At 43.0% G+C, this 24410-nt stretch overlaps 3 protein-coding genes across 7 annotated transcripts; 2 read left to right on the top strand and 1 right to left on the bottom strand.

The window, feature by feature from the left end:
• Positions 1-89: 89 nt before the first annotated feature.
• Positions 90-4659, bottom strand: LOC117750483 (capping protein, Arp2/3 and myosin-I linker protein 2-like). Of its 2 annotated transcripts, none has more exons than XM_034561724.1 (8): positions 4506-4659; positions 3519-3622; positions 2923-3379; positions 2742-2834; positions 2621-2657; positions 2303-2374; positions 842-2220; positions 90-742 (listed from the first exon to the last, which is right to left on the bottom strand). In XM_034561724.1, exons 1-7 carry the CDS (start codon positions 4602-4604, stop codon positions 1961-1963), a joined length of 1122 nt encoding a protein of 373 aa, XP_034417615.1. In that variant the 5' UTR covers positions 4605-4659; the 3' UTR covers positions 90-742; positions 842-1960. The 2 variants fall into 2 exon arrangements, with proteins under 2 accessions (XP_034417615.1, XP_034417623.1); XM_034561732.1 differs by having other exon boundaries at positions 132-742; positions 2742-2828.
• A 1753-nt stretch (positions 4660-6412) lies between these two features.
• On the top strand, positions 6413-12877 carry LOC117750454 (transcriptional repressor CTCF-like). Of its 4 annotated transcripts, XM_034561698.1 has the most exons (14): positions 6658-6807; positions 6906-7249; positions 7724-7996; positions 8116-8298; positions 8422-8785; positions 8900-9070; positions 9245-9378; positions 9476-9596; positions 9692-9841; positions 9962-10122; positions 10196-10378; positions 10468-10600; positions 11023-11157; positions 11312-12877. In XM_034561698.1, exons 3-14 carry the CDS (start codon positions 7745-7747, stop codon positions 11569-11571), a joined length of 2247 nt encoding a protein of 748 aa, XP_034417589.1. In that variant the 5' UTR covers positions 6658-6807; positions 6906-7249; positions 7724-7744; the 3' UTR covers positions 11572-12877. The 4 variants fall into 4 exon arrangements, with proteins under 4 accessions (XP_034417604.1, XP_034417581.1, XP_034417589.1 ...); XM_034561713.1 differs by lacking the exons at positions 6658-6807; positions 6906-7249 and adding an exon at positions 6413-6593 and having other exon boundaries at positions 7862-7996; XM_034561690.1 differs by lacking the exons at positions 6658-6807; positions 6906-7249 and adding an exon at positions 6413-6593.
• Positions 12878-15494: 2617 nt separating this feature from the next.
• Positions 15495-22343, top strand: LOC117725199 (rho family-interacting cell polarization regulator 1-like). The gene is made up of 13 exons (XM_034525226.1): positions 15495-15659; positions 18127-18214; positions 18338-18471; positions 18607-18685; positions 18820-18843; positions 18969-19022; positions 19279-19428; positions 19596-19659; positions 19749-19792; positions 19884-20009; positions 20185-20333; positions 20452-20560; positions 21679-22343. The coding sequence occupies exons 3-13, from the start codon at positions 18380-18382 to the stop codon at positions 21991-21993; spliced, it is 1206 nt and encodes a 401-aa protein (XP_034381117.1). The 5' UTR covers positions 15495-15659; positions 18127-18214; positions 18338-18379; the 3' UTR covers positions 21994-22343.
• The last annotated feature ends 2067 nt before the right edge of the window (positions 22344-24410 follow it).

Genomic DNA, 24410 nt, shown 5'->3' with positions numbered 1-24410 from the left:
AAGGGAGACCATTGACTCCTGAAGTAGCTAGCAAGTATACCTTGAGTAACATTCATTTGTTAGAAATAATAAATACACTGGTAAAAAAAGCAACTCAGTTAATTTAATATCCCATTTAATATTCATAACTATGTCTCTTATCCATCAATTGTAAACATGGTGTATTTTACCACAGTAGTTGTCTTATGGTACATAATCATACGTGCAATGCAAAAAATTCAAACATAAGTTAAAAAAGGACAAAGACACTGCTGGATTTGTTGATTACATCACACCAAGGGGATCTCAGTTCTTTGGTCCAGTGGCTCACCCTTTGTGGTGTGCTGCTGTAATGTGGTGGCCCCTATTGGAAGTGCCATGGATCGTCTCGCCCTCCCCCGTTACCCTTTACTGTTGCCTCTCCTGCCCCTGTCACAGTAGTTGGTCCCGTGTTAAGCAATTTCTTTATTTTCCAGTTACTCCTCACCCTCTTCTTGTTTTGACCCTTCTATCTCCCCTTTGTTCCTGCACAGCTCATCATCTTTCCCCGATGCAAGTTCAGCCATTCCCACTTCTGATTTCATTGTGTCTTCTTCAGGCTTCACACTTTCTTCCTGCACTTCTTTCATCATAACGTTACTGTTGGAAGTGAGAACTGGTTTCTTGTTTTCTTTCTTACCTCTCCTTCCCACCGTCAACGACTTTCTTGTTCTCATCCATCTCAGTTTTCTCGCTCCTTTGACCATCTCAAGCTTCTCATTTGCTGTGAGAGACAAAAATTGCGAAAAACATCATTAATCATACATTTACACACATGTTAAAGCTGAGAATACAAGACATACTCACAGAACTCAAAACTTACCTGTGCCGTTTTTTTGTAGGCTCTACACTGGATCCTTCTTCAGGAGATGTCTGCAAATCTTGACCGGGTTTATCACTAGAGGGGCTGGACTGGTCAAATGTTGAGTAGTAGCACTTGAGTTATCAGTAGTTGGTGTAGTGCTGACGTCGTAAGTGTAAGGTGGGTCTGAGTCAGTCATGAGTGGGGAGCAAATTGCAGCAGCGGTAGCTGAACTGGTAGTGGAAGTGATATCCGCAATGTTTAAACTGGTGGCGGTGGAGGTGGTGTCTGTGGGGTTTGTTTCACTGGAAGAAGTGGAGGGAACAGAGATTTCAGCATGGCTAGGAGTGGCTGGGGGAGTCATGGTGGAAGTAGAGATGGAGTTCATGCAGTCGGTGGATGTTGGGCTTGTAACAGAGGTTGAGGAGGTAGAGATGGTGGGAGGAAGGGCGGAAGAGATCAGGGAGGAGGAGGTAATGGAGGTGACAGGTGAAACTGCAGTTGTAATGTTATAACTTGAGTTAGGTGGAGATGTTGTTTTAGTGACTGATGAAACTAAAGTTACGAAGCTCGTGGAGGTGACTGAAGCTTCTTCAGTAACTGAATTGATGGTGGCAGACACGCCTGGGGGCATCTCTGGTATGCTGGTGGATGGTGAAGAAGTAGTGGTGATGACAGAAATAGCTACATTACCACCAACAGCAGGAATAGCATCGACCGAGAGAACACCATTTGGCTCTGGGAAAGAAGTCGATTAGTTAAACAGATCGGTTGATGTTGTGGAAACTGAGCTTTCATTGCTGGGGAGCAGAAACCATTTCCGAGGTGGTAATGGAAAGTGTAGTTATTGTTGTGGAGTTGGAAGTGACAGAGAGGCTTGGAGTGATGGACTCAGAGGAAGCGGAAGTAACTGAAACAGTGGCGGGGGCCTCGGTGGGTGTAGTACTGCTTGTAAGGGTTGTCTGAAAGGTGGAGGTGGGTAGTTCAGGGGTAGTAGCGTTAGCTTCAATGACAGAAGGTCCGCTGTTGGGCTCTGTAACACTGGTGGGTGTTGTAGCTGCTGCAATGGGGTTAACAGAGTCGGTGCATATATCTGTGTCAGAGGGAGGTACAGGACTTGTAAACTGGTTGAGTCAGGGACTAAGTTTGAGATTGTCGGTACAGTAGAAGTGGTGTAGCAGTGAGTGCAGGAGCAGCAGGGGTAGACGGAGCTGGAGCTGGACTTATTTTAGTGGGTGTGTTGGACTCCCCTTCCTGTATTTGGGCTAATTCATTCTCAGGTGTGTTGCGGCCAGATGTTGAGCGGGGTGGACCTGGTTTGATAACGGGCTTTGGAAGCAAAGCGGGTTTCCCAGCTGACTCGTGTGCTGACACACTTGGGCGAATTTGATGCCTTGTATCTACAGAAAAAAATAATGTACAAATGATTTAGCCTTTCATACACATACTGTGTGAGAGAGTCAGTCCGTGTGTGTGCTTTACCTGATGATGCAGACATCGTCCGAGGTTTTGTAAAAGTAGGTGGTGGCTCAGGTTTGCTGTCAATGATAGTACCTAAGAAACAAAGATCATTTACCAGAGGAATTAATTCACTATCATGTCCCTATAGCAGATAGAGAGTCTTATCAGCCCAAAGAGATATTAAATAATTTAATGGAGAAGTGATTTGTGTTAAAAAAAAAGTCTCTCCTTTTGATACAAATCCCTCAACTTCAAAGATGAATTCTGATTCTTTAACACTAAGCTGGAGCAGAGAGGAGTTTTAATCATATTAAACTTAAAGTAGATAAAGGGACATACCTTCAGACTCTGCTTTTTTCATCTCTCCCTCCTGATTCTACAAGAATAAAAGAAGCATTTAAACACTTTAGCAGACTCCTACAGTATACACCTGTGAATGTATACGTACGCATTCACACACCTGTGCCTCTCCTGGCTGGGCTTTGGAAACTCCAATACGTTGAAGCATGAGATGGAGTTTCTGTTCAAAGCTATGTTGGCCTTCCAACTGTTTCTGAAATGAGCCACAGCAGCGTTGTGAGAGCTTTTCAAAACTAATCTACCAATCGAAATGTATATATGACTTAAACTCTAGCACCCACCTTTGAAGTGTTTCTGGCATTAGTAGTCCCTGCTGCTGCTGATCCAGACAGCAAAATGAGAGACTGGGACTTCCCCTCTCTGAGAGCTCGACGGGGAGGCACCACTTCCCCCCTCAGCTGAGCACCAGGTGTCTCCTGAACAGCCGGCTCTCCAGTAACAGCACTGGGAGGTTCTTTCGCTTTCTCCTTTTCATTTTCCTTGCCGTGTTCCTTGACTCGGTCCTTATCCTTTTCTTTCTCAGCTCTGGTGACCTCCCTGAGCGGGCGAATGAGATCAGCGATGGAGGTCTTTTTGGGTCGGCCCTCCTGGCTTGGTTCTGATTTCAGACCTCGTCTCTTTTTGAGTGTAAAGAAATCGCCGAGTTTCCTCCTGAGTGTTTTCGTCGGGGGTGGACAGGGGACAGAGCTGGCAGGGGCCACTTCGTGCACTGTGATGGATTCCTCATCTTGCTTTTCCCTTTATTAAGGATCATATAGTGTATATCAAACTAAAATACTGTGTGCATTTAAATCTTGTGTATTAAAGCAGTTAGCGTCTAGATTGACTAAATATCAAGGAACTATAAACAGGCAAATGGGCAGCTGTTGATACTCACGGTGTATCAGTAGGAAGTACTCTCTTGGTAAAGAACTCTTCAACTCCTTCATCCACTCTCCCCATGAGCTCAAGGACTTCATTGTCACTCTCAATTATTGTCTCCTAATCACCACACACATACACAGAAAGACATTTCACTCCAAAGATCAAACAAACTTCACATTGCATAACCCTAAACTATGAAAAACCCACACACTATTATTTCTTCTGCATCTATGGGTCTATTTTGGTTGGAATCTTTCATCTAAGATGCTAAACCAGCCTCCCGGGAGTCAGTTGCTCAGTAACGTACAATTGGAGGGCGTCACTGGATTTTACATGCAGAATGAAGGAAAGATAACTCATTTTTCGATGTAGGTAGTAATGTGATACCAAAACTGCAGCCGGTGTTGCATTATTCTGATCATATTAACATCTGTAGCCACAAGTAGCAATACAAACCAGGAGGTTGACTGCAGAACACAAATTTAGCAGAAGTCACCGTTACATGATATCCTGTCAGGGGAATTGCTTGAATTTAGTCTCCCTGGCCATTGGCTCCAAGGGAGTGACTGTGTGTCTCCAGCCTAATGGCTCTGTGACAACAGGATCAGCTCAGTGGAAAATGAGAGATGATCACACACATTTGTATACAATTATATTACCAAATAAAAAAAGGCAGTAGCTTTTTTTCAGTGCGAGAAAGAGAATATATTCAGACCAAGCCACAGCTCGCTTTCGTACATTATCATCCTGCTCTTACACACGGAAAATGCCTAGTGTGTGTTCATCAAACAGCCGGTGACCGGTACAATGGGACTCCCTTATTCAAGGGACCAGGCATCTTTTACAGCACTCCCCCTCCATCCTTCCCTTCCCCCTGCCTCTCCCCTCTGTACCCTATTACATCTCTCCTCTCTCCCTCCCTTCCATTTTCTCTCCTCACACACAGCACCTTTTCCCTCACACTCCATCTTTACCATCCTCTCATCCTCCTTCACAGTACCTGTGGTCTGCTGGGACGATAGTTCAGTTTTTGTCGGTGAGGTCTCGGTCTGCTCTGGGTGTAGTGCCTGAGCGCTGGTCCGCCCAACGGCAGCTCCATTAGGGAGACACGGCACGCTGTTGCCGTGGAGCTCTGTTGCTGAGGCACCGTTGCTAAGAGCTGGAGCAGTATGTAATGCCTCCACCAAGGTGGGAGGGGCCAGGCTGGCTAGACTGACAGATTTGACACCAGAATCGCTTTTTTCTCGGCCCCCTCCCCTCCAAGAGAAAACCATGAGAAAAAGATGGTGATGAAATAACAAGAGGCCGAGAGATGGAGGAATAGAGTGACCACACAGACATGTTTTCAATCCTGCATCCTGGTCTATGACAAGTGAGGATACTGTCATGGAAATGTCTGCAATGAACAAAACATTGTGTTGGGTTATGCAACAAATTAATAATTTATTTTATATGCGGAAAAGACATGCGGTAATTCAAAGAAAGATGTCTCAACAGTAATAGAGAAAATAAATAGCCCATAGAAAAGATTGTTAGATACCTGGATAATTAATGAGCTGTAAGACTTGCTCAAAAACCATAAAATAAAACAGACACCCACAAGCACACATCTGTATGCATCTTAATCATACTACTAACTCCCCTGGGTGCATATAATGTCTAGTTGCGGGGATTGTATACATTTTAGATATTGAAACCAGGCAACTCAATTCACAGTTTGAAACTCTTTGGTTCAAATGTATAATTTACACAGGCTTCAGTGGCAGATTAGAATAAGATTCATATGATTCCACTTTTGTATGGCTGTTGAATTAACTGGCCACATCTGCACAATTTCTCTGTAGGGAATCATATTTATTTTCTCTGTTTCTGTAAGTACTGTTTCCTTTCTGAGAGGTTGACTCTTACTAAACAACCCAGAAATAACTTGTTTTACCACCTTTGAGATGTCAGGTTTTCCTGTAATATGTAATGTGGCATCAGCTATTTTAGTGCTATAGGTGCAGATTGCAGATGTATAACAGACCAGTAGTAGGCAGAAGGATATTGTAAGTGAGAAGCAAAAAGACATTACCATCCACACACTAAATATGTAATATGGAAAATGCCAAGATATCGATTTAAATTGCAGTAACTAATCAACATGTTGGTAATTTCAAAGGGATTACACCTGAATATATTCATTTAGAAAAAATGAATTTTTATGTAGAATAAAACATTCCTTCGGTTTGCGAGGTTCCAATTGTAATTCAAGTTATATCAAAATAACTTTAATAAAACAGTGTTGAGTCCTGTCAGCGTTATTGCTTGTTATAAAATGATCAAAAAGTAATCAAATGTAATATGTTAACAGGGTAACTATAGTCATCTGTAACTACATTTACAAGACAGCATATCTGGGGCCAGGAAGTACCAAGAAAAACTAGCCCAACATGTTATTTTTCTCAATCAGCAGTGGCCAATCATAACGTTAGGAGTTTAGCCTGTATCAGTTGTATTTTCCAAAATGCGGGTGGCATCAGAATATCACTAATTCAAGCGACTACTTGCATGTAAAATGGTCAGCTTTAATATTCTACAGTATGACACAATTATAAGTCAAAGAGGATATGAGGCCCGCCCTACACCGACAACATTCACACTGCCCCCTTGTGACGGATTTTGTGAACTGCTTTAATTCACAAAGTTACTTGTAAACTCGATTTAAATTTGACTGTAAATTGACGATGGTCTAAAAGTCACGTCTGGGCAACAGCGATCTGCCAGAAAACTAATCAATAGTCCCTTCCGTTTCATCAATAATCCTCGTCATGTCTCCGGACGCCACGCCCACGCTTGAATTCAAATCTGGCGCCTATCACCCTCAGCCGCCGCTCGACCACGCCCCTTTACTCCCTAGGCTTCTGTTCTTGCGCAGCCGCGTTAGCACTTAGGAGCCGCCATTTTGTGTGAGGCCCACTCTTCTTAAGCGGGAGAAAACTATTAGTCCGGCGCTCAGCACGTACGGACGTTTACAACGGGAACGAAGGGAACAACCCAATGCAGTGAGCAGCAAACTGAATATATCGGCGGAAAGAAGCAGTTGCGAGTAAGTGAAGTCGTTGGTTTTCCTCCAAACACGGAAACGTTTTTGTAGGAGCCGTCGTCGGCCTCTAGGTGTCACGGTAGGGCTTACCGACCAGGCGGCTGGCGGGGGGTGTTTGTCTCCCTCTATCGTTATCCAAAACGCACTAAATCTGTCTATAAACTATAACTCCATGTCTCGGTTGAGCGGTTTGGGGCTTTGGACCTGATATTTCGGGGTATTTGCACAGGGATACTTATATTTACGAGTATTTCTGATTTAAGTTTGTTCAGGCCTGACGTCCATCTTATCGTGCCCTTTGTTTCCTGTTTTCAGATCTACTCGCGCCTCCCGAGTTGACTAACACGAGTTGATGTTTGACTAGTTTGTATCTTAAACGATGCACGATTTCTTTCGACTATAAACTGCCGTCGAGATGTTAAAAAGTAATTTAAACGTTCTCGTTGTCGAACGAGTGACTCCAAAGTATCGATCGATTGATTGATTGATCGAGTGGTATCGTTGTCTAATCAACACAGGAAGACGTAACGTTAAACCGTCACTTTTCAAAAGTTCAATGGAGCCTCACTGTTGTGAAACTACACATGATCTCAGACGGTTTGCTTCTTCACGATACTTTGATCACCTAAGTTAACTTTGGCTGACTCGTACTCCGCCAGGTGAGCAGTGAGAAGTCAGGGGGTCTTCGTTGTGGTTTCTTTGGTATTATGGGACATGCTATAGATTAATGTGCTCTATGCCAGCGAGACCATCTCCGTCTTGGTAACTCAGTGCATTATATAATGCCTCACATTACAGTTACATTGAATGTATATTCTGTCATTACAAGCAATCAATTACCAGTTTGAACCTTCAGGCTCCTACATATGCTGACAGGTATATTTATGACCTTTTAGTGTGTTTTCTACTGTGTGGTTATAAAGGGAAATGCACTGTCGTCCATGCAGTTCAAGTACTATTTGAACTGGGTCATCAAAATAAGAACCACACGTGCCCCTAGTGGAGCCCATCGCTGCTGCTGCTACTACTACCACCACTACCACCATCTGCATACATGCAAAAGGAAAAGCAATTGCTTTTTTACTACACTGTACTTGTTTCTAGCTTCTTTTTTTTATGTCTTCCTTATGAAGGGTGTTACCTGCCCTGTTTCCATGGAGGAAGAGGTTGTTTCCATGGAGACCACTCAGGATGATGCCCTCACTCCTGATGGAAAGGTCCTGCCAGAAGGCGGAGATGCTTTGATACAAGGAGCGGTTCTTGCTTCACAGGTGGCTGATAACATGGAGATGATTGTGATGGACGCTCTTGATCCAACTCTGCTGCAAATGAAGACTGAGGTGCTGGAGGGCGGCGGTACAGTGACAGTTACTGGTGGTGATGAGGGACAGATCATCACGCTCCAGGTTTGTATAGAACACAAGTCAAGTGATAAAGTTCAATATTATCTACAGTTTGATTATCAGTTACTGGCCTTGTTGTGAAATGTTTATTGTAGTGTAAGCAATGGTTTTCTTCTATGTAGGTTGTGAATATGGAGGAGCAGGCAGGCGCTGCATTGGGTCTTGGGCAGCTTCAGCTGGTGCAGGTACCTGTCACAACAGCAACTGTTGAGGGGCTCCAGGCCACCTATGTTAATGTCTCAGGAGCTAACAAGGACGCAGAGCCTGTTATCTGTCACACTCTTCCCTTGCCTGAGGGCTTCCAGGTGAGAAACAACTCTGGGCTGCAGTGCAATAAGAGCAGCCCCTTTTTAGTTTTGTCCTGCAATTATGGGCTACTTTTGTTGAGTCTTGTCACAATACGATGCATATGAAATGTTTTCTTTTAGGTGGTAAAAGTGGGTGCCAATGGGGAGGTGGAGACTGTAGAGCAAGAGGAGCTGCACTCTGTCCACGAGGAGCTTCTAGAGGTGAGAGAGGAGGCGGAAGAGCCAGCAGAAATAGAAACCTCTGTGCCTCTAGATGACCCAGAATGGACCAAGGACCCAGACTACCAGCCCATCTCCGGGCTACGAAATAAAGGGAAGAAACCAAAGAAGAGCCGCCTGCGCTATGGAGAGGGCAATCGTGACATGGATGTTTCTGTGTACGACTTTGAAGAAGAGCAGCAAGAGGGGCTGCTGTCAGAAGTGAATGCTGAGAAGGTTGTGGGCAACATGAAGCCACCAAAGCCTACAAAGATCAAGAAAAAAGGTTAGGCTTTCATACTGTTTCTGTAAATGTATCGACATGATGCAGAAAAGACGGACGTTAGATTGCAGTTTGACTGATGTTCCTCTTTTCATAATCCTACATTGTTGTGTCCAGGTGTAAAGAAGACTTTCCAGTGTGAGTTGTGTAGCTACACCTGTCCGAGGCGCTCCAACCTGGACAGACATATGAAGAGCCACACCGACGAGAGACCACATAAATGTCACTTGTGTGGACGGGCATTTCGAACTGTCACACTACTGAGAAACCACCTCAATACACACACGGGTAATGCAGAAAACGATATTTATACAATTGCTACAGTTTATAATAATTCTGATATTTGTTAGGAGTTTAAACTTTTGACTAGCTGTCATGCTTTTGTGTTTCATTGAATGTTACTTTTAAATAGTTGTATTAATAAATGGCGGTGTCTTTTCATTCTCGCTTCTATTTCTTTAGGCACTCGGCCACATAAGTGCACAGATTGTGACATGGCATTTGTCACCAGTGGTGAGTTGGTGCGTCATCGTCGCTACAAACACACGCACGAGAAACCCTTCAAGTGCTCCATGTGTGACTATTGCAGTGTGGAGGTACGTGACCACCTGTTGGTCTGTAAGGTGCTCATCTAATTGTTAATTTACTCCCAGAGATGAGATCCATTCTTACCCCTTTTTTCTTTTTCTTTAGGTGAGTAAGTTGAAGAGGCACATTCGCTCTCACACTGGGGAGCGACCCTTCCAGTGCAGTCTGTGCAGCTATGCTAGCAGAGACACTTACAAGCTGAAGAGACACATGAGGACACATTCAGGTAACATACTTGCATCATCTATTGGCCCGAAAGAAGTGTTATTCCCAGTTGTAGAAGAATACTTCACTAACTAAATTCCATCCTCTTTGGTGCAGGTGAAAAGCCGTACGAGTGCTACATCTGCCATGCCCGTTTCACACAGAGTGGCACCATGAAGATGCATATTCTGCAGAAGCACACAGAGAACGTGGCTAAGTTCCACTGCCCACACTGTGATACTGTCATAGCACGCAAGAGTGACCTTGGTTAGTTATGTGTTGACATTTTTTAAAACAAAGTAATCAAATGCAGATTAGCAAGATGACAAAGTGCTGGGAAGGCTAATTGTTTTAACATATATTTTCATATCTTGTTTTCTATTCCAGGTGTTCACTTGCGGAAGCAGCACTCATTTCTTGAGAAGGGAAAGAAATGTCGTTACTGTGATGCTGTGTTTCATGAGCGTTATGCTCTCATCCAACACCAGAAGACTCACAAGAATGAGAAGCGCTTCAAGTGTGAACAGTGTGACTACTGCTGCAGACAGGTGTGTGTCAAGTGGAATATGATCATGGTATTTTTATTTTCATGCTAAATGAATCTGACCTATTGCCTCATAGGAACGCCACATGGTAATGCACAAGCGTACACACACTGGGGAGAAGCCGTTTGCCTGCAGCCAGTGTGAGAAAACATTTCGGCAGAAGCAGCTTCTGGACATGCACTTCAGGCGCTACCATGATCCCAACTTTGTGCCCACGGCCTTCGTCTGCAGCAAGTGCAACAAGACATTCACCCGCAGGGTAGGACTGAGCTCTGAGTTATAGCAAACGCATGTACCTGTCTTTTACAGTATGTGACTAAGTTGTGATGGTGTGTGTGCGCTCCACAGAACACCATGCTGCGTCACACTGATAACTGCACGGGTGAAATTGAAGAAGACGAAAATGGAACTCCTGCACCCAAAAAGGCTCGTCGTGGCAGGAAGAGGAAGATGCAGGCCAGGAGGGACGAGGGTGACACAGGTATTGTATACTTAGCAAGTCTCGTATTTTTGTGTGACAGTCCCTCAATTTTACTTCAGAATATGCAATAACATTTGTTCAAAATGGGTTCAATTGAACTATAATCTAAAAAGTTGGTATGGTCCATTTTTAATTTCATTAGTCTATGTAACACATTTTGGCTCCTCTAGTAGATTCTGTGCTCACATGAAGTGATCAGATTAGATAACTCACTATCTGTCCTGACTAACATGGCACTTAAATAGATTTAGTTCTGACCTAAAATGTTGTATGTATTTTAGGCCCAAAATGCTGAAATTCTTATGATGAAACTATTCTGCCTCCCTTTTTTTGTAGTGGTGGTTCCATTTGGTAAGATGGTCTGCAAATCTGCTTGTTTGGATTTAATTTGTCTGCTTATGTCCCTTCGCTTTGATCTGTAGAAGATGAACTGGATGAGGAAGAGGAGCTAAGCGAGCTTGAAGTGGAACAAGACCCACCAGTCGTCCCTGTCCCGACCCCTGTGGAGCCACCGGTCAAGAGGAAACGTGGACGGCCACCAAAGAACAAGCCAGACCGTAAGTGTCGGGACTACAATGCTTTTGGGCATGTTTTGGCACGTTTCTGGGCCACATAGTGAGACTTGATGCTAATGGTCTATAAGCAGAATACAAATGTATTTTATATATTCATAGCTTATAGTGCCAGAATATGACCTGATACTCTTTACAGCGGCTGCCATCATTCGCGTGGAGGATGAGGTCACAGGAGAGGTGGCTGACATAATTGTGAAGAAGGAGGTTGATCAAGATGACCAGGAGGAGGTGAACGATGAGAGCGTAGAGGAGGTGGTGGTCGGTGGAGGGAAGTCGACCATTCAGCTGGAGGACTTGCCCCAGGTAGAGGGGACGGTACCAGCGTTGCAGCTGTCTGAGGCCCCACCGAACGGAGACCTCACTCCGGAGATGATCCTCAGCATGATGGACCGGTGATGGATGTGAAAGTCAAACATGTAAACACGCATAATTCCATGATCACATCTTCATTTTTCATTCTCGTCATTTAGGATTACATACACTTGCATCCTGCACATCACTGTTGTAATTTAAGATGTGCTTTGTCATCTATTGATGAGTTGGATTAATATGGATTTACTTCCAAAAACTGCATTTCAGTACATTTGAGTTTAGGGTGGCTGTAATTGACAGCAGTACCTTTAGCCTAATAGCTGTTATGTGGTAGAAAACTCAAGCTACATTACAAGATATCTTCTGACTGCGTTCTACATTCTAGTCTTTTAAAATTATATATATATAATTTTTTTGGGGACTTTATAGACAGACTCTTCCTTAACTCTATACTGGGTGCATGTCATTTTTATAAAATATCTGGGTGAAACTTGTTTTTTTATGTTTTACTTGTTTATACACCTGTGAGTAAAAGTTGTAGGTAGCAGTCACACCCATAATGTGGACTTTACTTTTTTTGCCGTAACTCCAGGCAATATTCAATATCCTCACTGAAGAGCTCTGTGCACCTCTCAGTTTGGACAGAAAACTACTCTCCGAAAATAAGATGAGATAAAAGAGAAACTGGACTTTTGGGTTTGACGTTTTGGAGAAAAGTACACTCAGCTCCAAGTTTTAAAGTCCCTGACAACATAATACAAACAAAAGATTGTAGAAACGGAGGCAACTTTCAGGAAGATGATACTGCTGTTTATCACGGCCACTTTCAAGATGAGGTTTATTTCTTTTGGCTTTTTCTGTCTTATAGTATTTCCTCTTTTTTTTTTTTTTTTTTTTAAAGACAATTCTAGTTTTTAAAAGCTTAATAGCCTGCTTATCTTATGATCCTTTCTTGCTACTGTAACACCCTTAGATGACTTGTATTACTAAACTTGTCTCTGATCAGTGCAAGGAATGAACATTGTTTTGCTCCCTTTTGTAGCCATTCCACTTTGGGTTGATGTTTTTTCTTTTGTACTATTGGCAATGCGACGTAGCAGCTTGAATGACATTTTAATAACTGTGGCAGATGAGAACGGATGTATGCCTGTACAACCAATTTTTAAAGAAAAGTAGATGTTGATGCTTCTGCAGCTGTAATGACTTCAATCATGGATATTTAAAATCAGTCTTGTTTTGAAGAAGTTGAGTTTGAAGTACAGTTAAAGCCCCATAAAATTATGGCTGGAACATTGTTTATCAAAATATGCAGAGAGACAACGGAGTGCTAACAGAAATGTCTGTATTTTGCTTGCAGATCTATTTTATTAAATGGACTACTTGATATCAATATCTTCTCTCTTTTCTATGAACTAACAAGACACCCTGGATTACGCTGTCCTTCCCACTGGTGTTGTTCAAATGTGTGGTTTTTTTAATTTTTTTCTTTTTTTATAAATGCCTATTCCAGTGTAACTTGGTGATTTTACCAAAATCCAGAACTTTAAAATTTCCCCTGAGGATTGAACGCCCGTGCCACTCAGTCTTACTTCTGCATGACCGATGGTTGCTGTGACTTTTAGCCACTGTAAAGTCAATCAAACGTTTAGCAGCTCTTTTCTATGAATGCATACAAAACCTAACTGCTTCAAATTACACAAGGCGCAATTTAGTGAACGTTAATAGGCTCATCACTCGGTTTAAGGTTTCCTGAGTAAGTGCGGTAACAATAGGCAGTATATAGAACTACTGACCAACTTTGCATGTGACATGTCGCATGCTTTGGCATCATGTGAGAAGATCCTGTTGGGGATAATTAGTCCTTCACTGTAGTAGTTTCCAATATGTCTATTTTCCGATTCTCCAGTAGTGCTGTTACGTTTATAAATCCTATCTTGAAACATTGATTTATGTGCCCCAAATGATATTGTATTTAAAGTCTGCTTTATTGCAGAAGCTTTACAGTCCATCTTTTCAACATCCTAATTCCCACTGAATCAACGCATTGATCAGCTATTGGTTTCGTATGATACTGTTCACATGGTGGTGGGCTGGATAATCCCACAATGCAACATGGCATGAGATGTGGACACTATTTAATGTATTACTTTAATTAAACTGATGTCTTCTTTACGTTATTGAAATGGTTCACTCCGTGTGTGTGTATGTATCCGACGGATTTTGTGTTTTAGGGCTTTCTGTGGTTTGTGAACCTCAGTGGTAAAGTGGTCGAAGTCTCTGTAATCTTGGCTCCAACTGATTATTATTATTATTATATCTATGACGCGTAAAGCTTCATGCTCGAAGCAGCAATAACTCTTAGCTGCAACGTCAAAAAGCGTAATTATAGCCAACGTTAGGTAGATATGTTAATTATATCTAACTAACGTTAGATATCGTTTATTAATCCTAACGTTAGGTAGATATGTTAATTATATCTGACGTTAGGTAAGTTAGATATAATGAAGTTACTTAGGGATGGTGTCTGGATAATTGTATCGCACTAACTTGATTAAACTTTGTTTACACGTCGGTGGTGGTATCCAGTGAACGTTACACTCACTCTGAATTAGTGTTGGATGAATATTATAAAACAATAAATATTAGCGTTATTTATTGAATAACAATTCTTCTCGAAGAGTTATTGCAACACTCTTGGTTGTGTCAGCTGCTACGTCCTGTTTTGTAGGAAATCTGGAGGAAAAAGCGCCACATGTTGTCCTACAGCCACCCGCCCCCGGCTCGGTCTGAGTCGGACAAACCGCCCCGCCGCTGCTGCCTCTGGTAGATTGAGCTGCTCGAGTTGAACATACACGTATCACTGGGCCACCCTTGGGTGTCAACTATTGCTGCGGGAGACGTTGACACTTTGTCTGCCTCCTCTCCTTCGGAAACTCCCGTGTCTGTTTTTTTCCGTTCACCATAGTGAAGCGCGAGCAGCAAACGGTGACAGGCTATAGGACATCCTTGTTGCCACAGCAACTAGCCGAAACACGGTTTCCGGCTGCTGGAGCAACAATTCAAAATAAAACGCGTGCCATCATTTTATGCAACTCGTTGGTATGAATTGACATGAAAGGGTCGCGGTCCAAAGTGAGATTGCACATACACATCATATTACATCGTTGGCTCCTGGGTCCCATGTACCTAATGCACAGTAAGCAGAGTTATGCAACGCGTTTCTGAGCCCTGATCTCGTTTAGCCAATGCAAACATGTCACCTGTCACCAATGCTCTAAATCCAACATGGCTTGTTGCAACATCAGAGATCAAGTCTGAAAATCGACACACTGTCCCATACATGGAAGTGATTTATGGCTGGCTCCCTCTTGATGTTCACATGGAATGTTGCCAGTATATTTACAAGATCAAATGGTGAAAGGAGGCGTTTAATTGGGAAGACTCAGTCATGTGCAGCTGTTCACAATTGGGTAAAGCTACAGATATTGGAACATCATTTGAGTACAAATTGATGTATGTTTTGAAATGGATCATAACACAACAATAGACTATTACAATCCTGTGTAGCCAGTGTCTACAATTGTCTAATATGTTGTTTTCAGTCTGTGTCATTTGATACTGTGTTGATTCCAGAAGGTGGATATCTAAATGTGTGCAACTGGTACATGGTTTTGCTTTTTAACTTGTTACACTCAAAATTGACTTTTGTTAATGTGACGGCATTGATTTTCTACAACTTAAAATATTCTGAGAGAAAAACGTGTGATCTTATATAAAATAAATGAAACTGACTTTACCCTGTATCTCTTAATGATAGTAAATATGTATATACTATCATATATATATATATATACACTAATATATAAACCATTATATATATATACTAGCCTTGAATAAATGTTCGACGTTTCCTAAACCTTGTGCACCAAAATACATCTCATCAAATCAGCTGCACATTTCTCTTCACTTTTGTGAGCTTTTATAATGAAAACCATTAACCGGAAGTTAGTTGTGGTAGCTGTCGTTAGCTTGATTGTGGACACAAAAAACTGCGAAATCAAGGAGAGGGACAGCGCCCAGAATAACTGTAAACCTCTGCAAACTGTGTGGAGCATCGCGTTGGAAATGAGACTCCAGTCCTGTTCTCCGGGGCGTCGGGCATTAAAACAGAGGTAGGGGGTGCTGCTTTTGTCCGCAAGGTCACAGAACAAGGCTGGATATGTTTTTCTCTACATGGGCATGAGTCCGTCCGACGTGAAGTTGCTTTCCTGTGATGTTATCGAAAATACATCCGCCAGCTGGCTGAGATTGACTTAATCAGTAATTTTCCGTGCTGTGTTTGGCGTTCATCGTGTGCTGGTGGACCGACACTTTGGGGGATCCGGGTGTTGGGGGTCCTGCTGTGGACGGGACTGGACTTTTTTTGTGGCCTGTGATGCGCTACGGGGGCTGGGGTGGGATATGTGCCGAATACAAAATCTGGCTCGACTCCGGTTCCCTAAACGTGCCGTTTGAGCTCCATCCTTTTCCGTCTCACTTTAAAGAGCACGGCCGGGATGCGTGAGCGTGTTGATCCGACTCAGTGGCCTGCTGCCGCCGGGTTAGGCTAATCCAGTAATCTAGAGTATTGTTGGTGGTGGTGGCATTTTATTGTAAACACACTACCGCTCATCCCTCCTCCTCTTCCTCCTCAAACACACCGAGATCCTCAAAGTATGGATGAACTCTGGTCTAATGTGGTGTGAGCTGCGTAGTTGTGTTTATATCTGCACCAATGATCCCCAGGATCAATGATTAGCGTATTAGCGGATCATCTGATCGACAATAAACTAATCACTTCCAGTTATGACTATGACTAATCTCTAAATGTCACATGCACGACTCTCGATTCTGTGTGATAACACATCGAGCAACTACTTGTCAGATTAAACCAATTACAGGTGCATCGTGATGCTAATGCCGAAACATTGATTCATCGTCAACTGTTTTGATAATTGACATAAAATGTATTTATTTTATGAATTATCGATCAAATGTCTACTCATTCCAGTTTCTACAACGTCAGACCTGTATCTGATTTATACCGTTGTAGGTTTTTATATCGTGGACTTATTTTTTACCTTTTTTTTGTGACGATTTATAGACTAAACAATCAATTTATTTTTCAAAAAATCAGTTGTAATGAGAAACAAAACCTAATTTGCTGCAGCCCTATTCAGTGATCGATTCATTTGTCAAAATAAATGATTGTGACCCATGCATGTTTTTTGTAAACCCAATCTACTGGCTGAACAAGGCTGCATGTGCTTGTGAATGCAGAGAGTGAACCAAATGCTTTTTTCAACAAGACTCCAGTCTTGTGAGGTGATTGGAAACAGTGTCCTCTTTGTTCCCTCCGCTCGGAGGAGAGGATTAATCCAGTTAATGGTCTCTAATGTAAGGAAAGGGATAAAAGCACATCTGACAGAGGCTCTGGAATGACCATTTATCAATATAAAGTCTGCTGAGCTATTTATGGGTGGGTGGGAGTGTGTAAAATCTGTGCATCATCATGATGACTTTTCACTTTCACAGCTGTGCCCACCTCAGGGTGCAGATCGGAGTCCTGCCCATGTTCTTGGGCCATGTTTGGCAACATGTGGTTGGTGGTGGGGTGTTTAATCTGCAAAGGCTCTCTGGTATGGCACCTTTTCTTTGCCATGTTCTAACCCCTGACCAACTGTAGTTAATCCTCCCAGTGTGCAGCTGAGATTAGTGGTTTAACTGGACCCCTGGCCTGGAGCCCCCCGAGCCCACGTCCTCTGTGTGGCAGGAGAACATAGAAAGACAGCAGGGTGTATACAGCTTATTCTCATGTCAGCAATGTTGTGCCTAACAAGGCTTCGATCATATAAAACCATAATCTGTGTGTTTAAAGTATTTAATACCATGTGTTTATAATAAGACACATTTCTCCTCTGGTTTTGAGTTTAGTGTAAGACAATGGGCCGCATATGTCCCCGGCATATGTCCCATCTCATTCACACATCCCATGTGTTAATATCGGTTTTGGCTCCTTCTTTGACAGCTTTAGTTTGGTTTAAATCTGTAATCTCTTTTGTGACTAGATTAACTCATGCACGACCCTCTCTTCCTTTAGTTTCCCCCGACGGAGGCGTTGTGCTAATCTGCACGTTTAAGGGCTTATTTTGGTGTAGAAAAGGCAACATTTGTAACATCCTGGCACAGAGCAGAGGGATAGTTTTATATTCTTGAGGCAAACTTCTGTGTAGAACTTCCTGTGTAGAGTCCAACATGAGACTTCCTGTACTCTGGTGTTGGATGTGGAGGGGGTGGAGAAATAGGGAAGGAAGGGGAAGAGAAGCAAAAGCAGAATGTACTCCTTACTGTTGTCAGTGGTGGCCACTGTGGTTGCCGCATGCATGTCGTTCACTGTCTCAGACTTTCAACAAAACAATGTGGCCAGACCGAGGAAGTGAAAGAACGGCTCCTATCTTCTCTTTTCCTCCAGTGACCTCCTGTAATTATCAGAAGCCTTGATAATCACAGAGTAAGAACATGAATCATGTCAGGTACAGTGAGGTATGAAGTGAAGAGGGACATTTTTGTCTCTAATGTCTCCTTTTGGTGTAATTACAGGACATGTCCATCAGTTTGTTAAAGCCACAGTGCCGCACTCAACTCTCCAAGCATGCTACAGCAGTGACAATCTCTCTTTACTCAGCAGGTGAGCATTACTCTTTCTTTCTCACTCTCTGTCCTGCAAATGCCTTGATTTTTAATGTACTTTAATTGAAATAACCACGAAGGCCTTATCAGAAGTGATCCCATGTTGCTCTCCCTCCCTCAGCACTGTTTTATCCAAGAGAAACGTGCCTTGTAAGGAAGCAGGATGTTCACAGGCTCCACAAAACTGCCACCCACTAAAACCCCGCAGCCCGAGCGGCTGGATGAAGTGTACGCTGCCTTACGTCGAGGCTTACAGTGAGTAAACACATCTCAGGCTCTGTTTGCAATGCTTCCAGTGGACAGCTGCCAGGTGGAAAATCACAGAAAAGGCAGGACATGCTTTTGAGTCTGAAAATAAAGAATGAACCATGACAGGGTTTTTCTTGTCAGGTCGTACTTGCAGGTCCACCAGCTGGAGCTGGACAGTCTGGGTCAGCAGAGCAGAGAGAACAAGAGGAACGGTCGTTTGGTGAGAGCTCATGTCGTCAAACCAGTATCTCCAGTATTGACTGTCATTCATACCGGTCAGATGCTGTCGTCTCCCGTTAGTCAGTCGGGATGTTAATTTGACACTTGATGCTAAATGTGTTTTTTCCTTTGCAGGGGTCTTTGTATGAGTTGGATAAGGTGAGTTTCAGTCACACCTGTTGTATACAGAGACCAGTGCAGCACATTGAAACTGTATAAAGATGGAAGAGAGACTTTCGTTTTTTAGTTTGTCAAGTTTAATAATTAACATCTTTTTTTTGTAGCAAGTGAAAGCTATAGAGAGGTTTATGCGTCGCCTGGAGTTCCACCTCAGCAAGGTGTGTATTTATATGAGGAATTGATTTAGATGAAATATATATACAGTATATATATGTGTGTGTGTGTGTGTATATATGTGTATATATATATATATATATATATATATATATATATATATATATATATTTTTTTTTATCTGACCATTTTCATCCAATATTCAAGACACTAATACAAAGTTAATTTGCATTCTCTCTTCTTGTGAGGATCTAGCATGACATTAATGTGTTGATACCTGTGCAATATTTTATTTTCCAGGTTGAGGAGCTTTACGATGCTTATTGTATACAGCGGCGACTGCGTGACGGAGCAAGTAAGATGGTGGCGGCCTTTAACTGCGCCACTGGCAGCAAGGAGGCCAGAGAGAGCCTGAGTGAAGCCAACAAGGGCTACAGGGAATGTACAGAGGCAAGTGACTGAGATGATGACAATGTGTTTGTATGTTTCAGCATATACACTGGGTTCTTTGTGCTGTAGTTTTATTTCATTTTAAAATGGATATCAGACTATGTACTGTATGTTCTAACAAATCGCTGTCATGTTATTCAAATCCTTCCTTCCTTCTGCCTCTGCAGCACATGTGCTCACTTGAGAGTGAATTAGAAAGCCAGATGGGAGAATTTCACGTCAAGATGAAGGGTGAGTCACTTTTTTACCACTTCCTATTTCCTTCACTCTGCGTTTTATACATTTATATAGTTCTAATTTTCTTCTTCCGGATGTTCCAGGCCTCGCTGGCTTTGCACGTCTGTGTGCTGGTGACCAGTATGAGGTAAGAAACACGAATAAAAGCATGTGACACTAATTGTGGGCAGTCTCTGCATCCGTGGCATCATCACATCGGCCGTTTTTGGCCCCATCAGGTCCTAATGCGTTATGGGCGTCAACGCTGGAGGCTACGAGGCCGCGTGGAAGTCAGCAACAAGCAGATATGGGACGGTGAAGAGTACGTGTTCCTGCCTCTCGTCACAGAACTGCTCTCAATCAAGGTAATGAGATCAGCGTTACAATGTTGACTATTTACAGCAGCAGCTCAAAATAAACTAGAGTGCAATATATTCTATCGCCAGCCTTATCCTCAGACTGCCAGCTGTACCTAATTGTCATGTTTAGTTGAGTTCACATTCCTGATTTCTCTGAGGTTTGCTTGTTTTGGTTGTCAAGGTCACAGAGCTGAAGAGCCTGGCCAATCATGTGGTGGTGGGCAGCGTGTCCTGCGAAATGCTCGACCTGTTCTGCCCGCTTCCCCAGACGCTCGCTGTGGATATCAACGACCTCGGGACAGTGAAGCTGAACCTAGAGGTCACCTGGAGGTACTTAAACCTTGCATGGACTCTTTTATCTTTGTAATTTGAAACTTTTAACATGTTTAGCTATTTTTTTGGGGGGGTTCTGTCTCTCAGTCTTTGTCTTGCTTTTGTTTTTTTTCAGTCCGTTTGATAAGGACGACCAGACATCTTCCTCGAGTACAGTTTCCAAACGTCTGTTGTCCAATCAGAGCCCTCCTGACACACCCTTGATGCGGGAGCAGGTGTTTTATGTGAGTCACAATGAAAGAGGTCCTATCAGAATACGACACTAACAACAAACCATCACACCTGCTCTGTTACACTACTAGGTTAGAGTTTGTATGACTGATATGTAAAACTATTAACTGCTAATTATTTGTACTACATGCATACGATACACTGTTTGTTTTATCTTACTGATGGCTATTATTACAGTCATTTCATTGGCTTGTTCTATTTCAGCTGCTCCCCGACTGCTTTGTGTGTAGCGGTAGCACTGATGTGTGTGAGGATATTCACAGAGCGTTGTGTGTTAGGACATGTGGGAGTGCCGTGCCTCGTGTGAGGGGGATGAACGATAGCAGTAGCGGGCCGTGTGACAGCAGCAGCATGTGTGAACGGAGCTGTGGTCCTTGTAGCTGTTTGATAGTGGTTGAGTAGCGCTCCAATATGTCCCTCCTCTTCCTCAACTCGCTGAAGAGCGTGCCTCGAGGCGGGTCCAGACAGAGCCGCCCGCTGGTGGGGGGCGTTCCACGATGTCATGGGGGACAGGACGGCGTCCTTGCGTTGTGAATTCAGCCGTACAACACCCAGATTCATCTCTGTACAGCCGGTGTGTTGGGACGTAGTTTAGTTCATAGTGACCAATCAATGAATGGATAACAATATATATTAGACAAAGCCTGATTATGTTTAATGTTGCTCTAAAATGGAGAGACAATCACAGACATTTTGTCAGCTGAAACTGTATAAATGGTTCATTGTAACGTTTTTAAGGCTTACTAATTGATCACTGTCTTTTTCAATGAATTGAGTTACAAGTGATTCTTTTTTTGTCAACAAACAATAACAATCATTTAGTGTGTAGAATATTACAAGTTACATGTTACCAGAGCCCAAAATGATTAAAACGTTTCTGTCATGCCGCCTTTTGGAAACAGTTTCATATCCCATTCGCCCTACTCGTCGCACATGACGCCAAATCATTTAACTTTAGTTCCACATTTTTAGCCTCCATTGCCCCCCTTTCAATTCCTCTCTGACCGCATATTATATATATATATATTATATATATATATATATAATATATAATATATATATATATATATTCTTGATCCCATTGATGTTCTCTGTCTTGTTCCCTGTGTAGTCTCTGCTGAACGACAGGGGGAAATGGAGAACGGGACCGTCTGGTCCAACTCCTCTGAATCCTCCGACGACTCCTCCAGTCCAGCCCTGGCTCACCATGGCTCAGAGGCTGACGGCCTCCAACATGCTGCCAAACCACTCTCCCCCATCAGCGTCCTTCACGGCGCACAAGTCCAGCGCGTCAACCGCGATCGTGCTCTCATCTAACCAAGAGGAAGATGAGACGAAGCCGGGGAGGTTTTCAGTCAGGCAGACGCGGTGCCCAATGGCCTCTGCAGACTTCATGCTCTCAAAGTCCAGACTGCACTGTGACTGACAGAGTGTCTGTCCAATCAGCTAACCTCTCTGAATCCTCAGCAGACCTGAGTTGCTCGTGCCCCGATGTTTCCTCTGTGCCTCCTGTGTCGCTGATAGAAGCACAGGATTTTTCTGAAAGGGGCGTCCCACAAGTTCTATTCAGCAAAGGAGGAAAAAGACTCCTGCATGTGAGGATTCATCAGTAAAGACTGGACAGACTGAAGCCGAAACAAAAGACAGCACCACTGGAGCAGGAGAGGGACGCCAGGTAGAAGCATCAGAGAAACACAGTGGGCCACAATCAGTCCGTCCATGAGGCAAAAACCAGCAGCGGACGCTCGGACGGTGAGCTTCAGTCACGCCTTTACAAACTGAAAGTTGTAGATGTAAAGATGTAGTGGACACTGATATTTAACACCTGCATTTGTTTTCCCAATAGGTTTCTTTTCCACTTCTTCTAGTTTCACTCTGGAAGCGAGACAGCTCTTGAAAGTTTTGACTTTCTCAACTGCTCTTGATCTTGAGGAGGAAGAGGAGGAAGACAAGGAACAACAGGAAGACAAAGGAGAAAAGAAGGAGGAAGACAAGGAAGACAAAAGGAGAAAAGGAGGAGGAAGACAAGGAACAAAAGGAAGACAAAGGAGAAAAGAAGAAGGAAGACAAAGGAGAAAAGAAGGAGGAAGACAAGGAACAACAGGAAGACAAAGGAGAGCAGAAGGAGGAAGACAAAGGAGAAAAGAAGGAGGAAGACAAGGAACAACAGGAAGACAAAGGAGAGAAGAAGGAGGAAGATGGCAACATGAAGAGAACCAAAACAAAATGGAGGAAGAGAAAGTGGAGGATTGAAGAAAACTTTTACTCTGGAAGAAGTTCAGTGTTAGTGATCGTCCTGAATAGTTGGCACCTTTCAAGTATTTCATATAAACAATTGTCCATTTCACATGATACATTAATACGTCTTCCTGTTCCCTACTTCAGCACTGCAGTCACACAACTGAAAAAAGTATTAGTATTTGTAGTTATTTGTTAACAAGTGAAACCACTTAGTGTACAACTTGTTTAAATGAGCCGAAATCAACTAAAGTGAGAAAACTGCTATTGATGGAAGGTTTTGGTTGATTTGACACATGGTCTGTCCGAGATATCGTAGTTTTCCGAAAACCAATACCTCCAACTTTGCCCTCTTTTTTCATATTTATGAACGCAGCAATAGATCGTATCTAAAGAATGTCTTATGGTTTCTTAAATCCCATAAACCTCTTACTGACCAACTTTACTTTAAATCGGCTCCAAATATACCAAAAGCATCAGCCTGTATTTTAGGGAAATGTGTATGAAATTATGTCGAACATCCAGGTGTTTCCATACATCCATGTATGTCAGTAATGCAGTGTCTGCATGCAACTAGAGTTTACATTTGCCCCACCATGCACGTCCCTGTTAGTCTCCGGTTATGTGTCTCACTCTGCAGCGACGAGGAGGAGGCAGACGCTCTCCAGATCCTTATGGAAGCACCAGAAGGATTCAGGAACTCTGATGAAGATCGTTTCTCTGAATCACAGGTAATCAAAGTATCTGATTAATGCTTCTTAAAAGCAGTTATGTTAGTGTGTTTTTCATGTTAACCACATGTAAGTTAAGAAATGAAACGTTATTTTTAAAAGGAGTTCAAGCGTTGGGGACGTTGCAGGACTTGTGTCAGATGGAGATGCCCGAGGAGAGGGAGGAGCACAGCGAGGAGGGAGATGAAAAACACGGTGAGACATTTGTCTGTAAATAGGCTGCAGTTGTTTATGTGACCACAAGAACTTGAGGCGTGAGGAGTTTGTTAACTTCCCCCGTTTCTCATCTTTCAGGAGAGGACACGTCACATGGTCAGGAGGAGCGCCCCTACTACTCCCACTCATTTGGCCACTAACTGTCTTCTAATGGCACAGTGGAACCATAGCTAACCATTTCACCCACTCATGCCATATCTGTTACACTCATCTGCTTGAGGGACGTTCCACTTCCTGCTCAGACAAACAAGCTCCTCCATCACGATCGAGTTTGTGCACATATTTGCCTCAATAAACCTCGAGCTGTCTGCGCCTCAGTCATGACTGAAAGCCCCCCCCCACCCACCCACCCACCTACCCACCTAACCCCAAAAGAAAGTCCCTTCAAAGTCCTTATTCTTTCAACACACAATCCATCACGTTGCCTAGGTTAAAGTGGGACCACCGCTTAGTTTACACTTTCATAAACTGTTCCTGTCATGTGAAAATTCAATGTCCAAAACATTTCAGGAGCAGCTGAAAGCGGCCTTGTTGATGGCTTTATTACAGAGCATTTATTAGTTTAAGTTGCTAGATTTCTAGAATCTACAGATACGCCTACTGCGTTGTCCCAAGTTTGCATTCAAAACTATCGGTATACGTGGATGAAAAGAACAAA

The sequence above is a fragment of the Cyclopterus lumpus genome, chromosome 3 (genome assembly GCF_009769545.1).
Source record: "Cyclopterus lumpus isolate fCycLum1 chromosome 3, fCycLum1.pri, whole genome shotgun sequence".
Taxonomy (NCBI): domain Eukaryota; kingdom Metazoa; phylum Chordata; class Actinopteri; order Perciformes; family Cyclopteridae; genus Cyclopterus; species Cyclopterus lumpus.
Note: the sequence above shows the minus strand (reverse complement) of the source record. Positions and strands in the feature narration are given on the sequence as shown.